This window comes from Helianthus annuus, chromosome 2 (assembly GCF_002127325.2).
Source record: "Helianthus annuus cultivar XRQ/B chromosome 2, HanXRQr2.0-SUNRISE, whole genome shotgun sequence".
NCBI lineage: Eukaryota > Viridiplantae > Streptophyta > Magnoliopsida > Asterales > Asteraceae > Helianthus > Helianthus annuus.
In genome coordinates this window covers 14231539-14236455 of record NC_035434.2, presented here as the reverse complement: position 1 = coordinate 14236455, position 4917 = coordinate 14231539, and the positions used below count along the sequence as shown (strand labels likewise).

At 34.2% G+C, this 4917-nt stretch overlaps 1 protein-coding gene across 1 annotated transcript; it reads left to right on the top strand.

The window, feature by feature from the left end:
* Positions 1–344: 344 nt before the first annotated feature.
* Positions 345–2494, top strand: LOC118484276 (protein FAR1-RELATED SEQUENCE 5-like). The gene is made up of 3 exons (XM_035980285.1): positions 345–363; positions 1276–2107; positions 2368–2494. Exons 1-3 carry the CDS (start codon positions 345–347, stop codon positions 2492–2494), a joined length of 978 nt encoding a protein of 325 aa, XP_035836178.1.
* The last annotated feature ends 2423 nt before the right edge of the window (positions 2495–4917 follow it).

The following is a 4917-nucleotide window of genomic DNA, read 5'->3' as shown; positions in this document are numbered from 1 at the left end:
AGGTAAAGGATCCTGTACAAAGTCCTTCTTTTGTAAGAAGTGTAAGAAATAATATGGGAATGACAAGTGTTCCTCCTCTTAATTAATTCAAAAGGGTAGATTAGTAATTGTACATTTTTGTCATTTAATTGATTACAATATAACTGAAAAAAAAAATAATTGCCGATGAGAATGTTTAGGGATTGGATCGAATTTTGTATTTTTTGCAAGATCCAATACGATTGTTATCTACGTATCATTCATCATCAATTATAAATACAACAAGTCTTATGAAATCGATAGACACAATACAGTTGTTTAACTTCTGCGCCCTTCTTCGATTCTAGTGTTTTATATCAGTTTCAATGGAGTCCGGCGATGTAGGTACATGTGTATCATAGTAATTTAATCTCTTAATAGTTATCATGTTCCGATAATTAGTGTTATTTGTTCGACGTTTTTTTTAGTATGCCGTTTTAGCGGGACATTAGTATGGTTTGATTTTGTGTGTATGTAGTGTTTTATAGATTAAGTTGTTTAGGGTATTGTTCTTTCACTGTTTTTTCATGATCATGTTTTTTTTTTAGATGTGTTTTTTTTTAAATCACAATTTTTAGATGTGTAGTGTTATATGCATGATCCGTAGTGTTTTATAGTGTAGTGTTATATGCATGATCAATATTCTGTTTTGTAGTGTTTTAGATGTGTAGTGTTATATGCATGATCAATATTCTGTTCACACATCTTATTTTCCTTTCATAGTGTTTTATACATTGAATTGTTTACCTTTGTTTTAGTAAGTTTTTGTAGTGTTTTATAATTAACAAAGATATTTTTTTTTCATATTTAGGTGTATAGTGTCATATGTATGAACAATAGTGTTATATTCTATTCACACATCTGAATTCCCCTTCATAGTGTTTTATACATTGAATTGTATGTTGTAGTGTTTTATCATTAACAGAGTTATTTAATTTTTTTTGATATTTATATGTATAGTGTTTGTATCCACAATCTATAGTGTTATATTATGTACAGGAATCTTAATTTATTTTCATAGTGTTTTACCCCACACCAATACTGTTATATTTTGTGCAGACATATTTATTTTATTCGTCATAGTGTTTTATTATTATTAAGTGTTTTAAATCAACAGATTATTTGTTAATTAAGCTGTATAGTGTCTTTACAGGAAACAGATAGTGTTATTTCTTCATATAGTGTTTTTATCAAATTTAGAAACATGTTCTTATCACTGTTTTTATAAACGACTGATGTGTCGATTTTTCGTTGTAGATATCCCTACATACAAGCCCGTTGGTAATGTTCAGGTGTCCCCAAATTCTGGAAGGAGGACATTTATACCAGATGTCGATGATTTGATTAAACCTCAGATGCATATGATGTTTGATTTGCTGGAAAATGCCTTTCTTTTTTACCAAAGATATGCTAAGGCGGGAGGTTTCACAGCTAGGAAGGGTACTCAATACGAGCCTCGAAAGGGTGTAATACATAATAAATGGTTCGTATGCTCAAAAGAAGGTACTAAACCCTTAAAGGGGATTGACTCGACTCAGGAAGCCGGTAGTTCTAATGTTAACTCGAAGTCTAAGATTACTCGCAGGGTTCCTTCTATAAGGACCGGATGTGAAGCGTGCATTCGGGTTAAGTTAACCCCGGATAATCTTTACGTGGTTTATTACTTCGAGGAGTCGCATAATCACTCATTTGTTGTTGAAGATGATAGGTACTTGCTTCCTGAAAACAGAGCAATCAATTACGTACAGGAAGAAGCCGTGAATGCTTTGAGTGCCATAAACGTTGGTCCAGTTAGAGCGTTTAACATTATGAGGACTCTTTATGGAGGTTTTAATAAGGTAGGTGCCACTAAAGTTGACTTCAAAAACTTCAAGAGAGACTTAAATAGGTATATAGCTGAGTACGATGCTGACATGGTTATCAAACGCCTAAGAAGGAAGAAAGAATTTATGCCCAATTTCTCTATGGAATACCTTACAACTGCCGATGGCGTTTTACGTGCGTTGTTCTGGGCCGATGGTGATATAAAGAGAAATTTTAATATTTTTGGGGATGTTGTGTCCTTCGATGCTACTTATCGTCGTAACAAGTTCGTATCCTACCTTTAGTTTTAGATTCATTACATCCATAATAGATCTATATCATAGTGTTTTCTCACCATGATAATGTTTTTAGTGTAGTGGTATATGCATGAAAAGACTCGTTAACTTTATCTCATACTAATAGTGTTTTAATTTCAATTTATTATTTACATTTATTATTTAAATAATGTAGGTTGTTTTATGTTTTTAAACTTGTATGGATTTTACAATATCAAATCAGTAATCACACCCATTTTTTTTTGTGTAGGTACAATATGATGTTTGTACCTTTTACCGGCGTTGACAATCACTATCGTAATGTTACCTTGGGTGCTGCTATAATAGGGAATGAAACTGCCGAAACATATAGCTGGTTGCTTAACGCATTTCGGTAGGCGTTTGGGCGCGCTCCACCTGTGATTGTAACTGATCAAGACCCAGCGATGAGGAAAGCTATTCAAGATACTTGGCCTGAAAGTAGGCACAGGCTTTGCATGTGGCATATAATGGAGAAACTTACTACCAAGGTTTATTAAATACCAAAATTATTGTTTACGACGTTTATTGTTTTAATGGAATTGTTTTGTTGGTTTTTTGTACTTTTTTATATCTGAATATGTTGTTTTTTGTTTATCGATGTTGTTTTACTTTTATATATCGTTTTATCATGTATTTTGTATATTTAATTTTTTTATTGTTGACTCGTTGTTTATTAGGTTGGCGCCAACCTATGCAATAACACCGATTTTAAGAAGAGGTTGTGTGATATTGTTTGGACCGATGCATTACTACCAGAACAGTTTGAAACCGAATGGGGTGTTATATTGGCTGATTTTGATTTGGTGAATCATGAATGGTTACAGTCAATTTATCAGATTAGGGATACATGGATCCCTGCGTATTATCGTGATGAACACATGTCTGGGCTGATGCGTACTTCATCACGTTCGGAGAGTGAGAACCATTTCTTTGGGCAGTTTTGCAACCCGAACTGTACGCTTGTTGAATTCTTGGGGCATTTTGATTCTGCAATTGAAGCCCAAAGACACGAGCACAGGAAGAATGATCACGATACTAGGCACACGAACCCCCAAATCTTTGCAAAAGAGTTTGTCTTAGAACAACAGGCGGCAAACATATACACACGGACAATTTTCTTCGATGCGTAACTTGAAATTCAGACAACCATTCACAAGTGTGGTATTGGAAAATGGGATGATAGAGAGGATAACTTTGTGAACTTCTCTGTGAAGGACTTTTCTCAAACGTGTACTACATTTTTCAGGTAACCATAGAATGTAACAATTGTTTGTTTATAATTTTTCTTGTTCATGGTGTTTTATCTTATAGTTTTAATTGAGTATATATTTTTGTTCTCATTTTTTTATGTATTAGGTTATGATGCGGCAGCTAGACATGACCATTAGTTGTTCATGCAATAGGTATGAACAGTTTGGGCTTTTGTGTGCGCACATTTTTTGCGTTTTGCGGTTTCTTGATATCAGGCAGTTCCCTGAAAGGTATATAATGCGACGGTGGACCAGGGAAGCTGTTCCTAATAGTGCTCCAGGAGCGATATTAGGGATTAGTGAAAGTGACGATCGGTACCAGCAAGTTAATGGTGTTGTAAGGGAGATAACAAGGTCAGCCGAGTCTCTTATTAACAGGTTGGTTCATAACTTTGATGCGTTGTGCGCTTTCAGGGACCATGTTGTCCAGTATCAATCGACCGCTGATCAGGCAGTCGTAAACGCACCCCCTAGGAGTCGTCGCGATAGGTTTGCTGAAATAACTAGATACACACAAGAAACACCTGTAACTGTTCGCATGTTGAAAACCATTAGATTTACAGGTATGGGTAAACCTTCCAGAATGAAGAGTAATCGTGAAATTGCCATTATTCAATCTGTCAAGAAAAAAAAGGGTCGTGAATGTAGCAATTGCAAACGTCGGGGGCATAATATACGTACCTGCTCGTACCCGGCAAGGGAAAAGGACGACGACTCCTCAGAAAGTGATTAAGCGGCCCTTGAAGGAGACGACGAAGAGGAGCTAGAAGATGCGGCGGGTGAAGGAGACGACAAAGAGGAGCTAGAAGATGAAGAGCAGGAGTAGTTGATTACTTAATTATGCAAACTTTGAGTTTTTTTTTCTATTTTTTAATGACGTTTAATTTTTTGTTGGATTCCTTGTGTTGGAGTTTATAGATTTCGAACTTGTCTTTTATTTTCATGTTGGCCATGAATGGGAAAACATAATGTTTTTTACGTTGTTTTTTCTTAAATTCGTTTATCATATTCTAAATATAGTGTTTTATATTGAATTGTAGTGTTATATTATAGGTTCGATTTTGCATAACATGAATCAAATGTGACCATGCTGGTAATCTGTATTAAATGCAGTAATATACACGGTGTTATTGTGATATACAGTTAGTTTAATGTCTGACATTTACTTATAGTGTTTTATATTTAATTATAGTGTTATATCTTTTTGAATTTGTAGGTTGTGAAGATGAATAGAAATTGTAATTTTTTTTTAAATTGATCTAAATGAATTATTTTTTTATAATATAGTGTTTTATATTTAAATGTAGTGTTATATTTTAGTTTCAACTACGACAACAATAATCACGTGAATCAAACACTCACATGCTGTCACATTATACCTGCAGTGTTTTATACTGAAATATAGTGTTATATTAATGAAAATAGGCCATTACCATCACTTTGTACAAGGTGTTCCGTTTTACCAGACAAAATGAAACCAGTCTAATATCTAAATTAAAACGTGTATCAAAACATTTCAGAACCAGGCC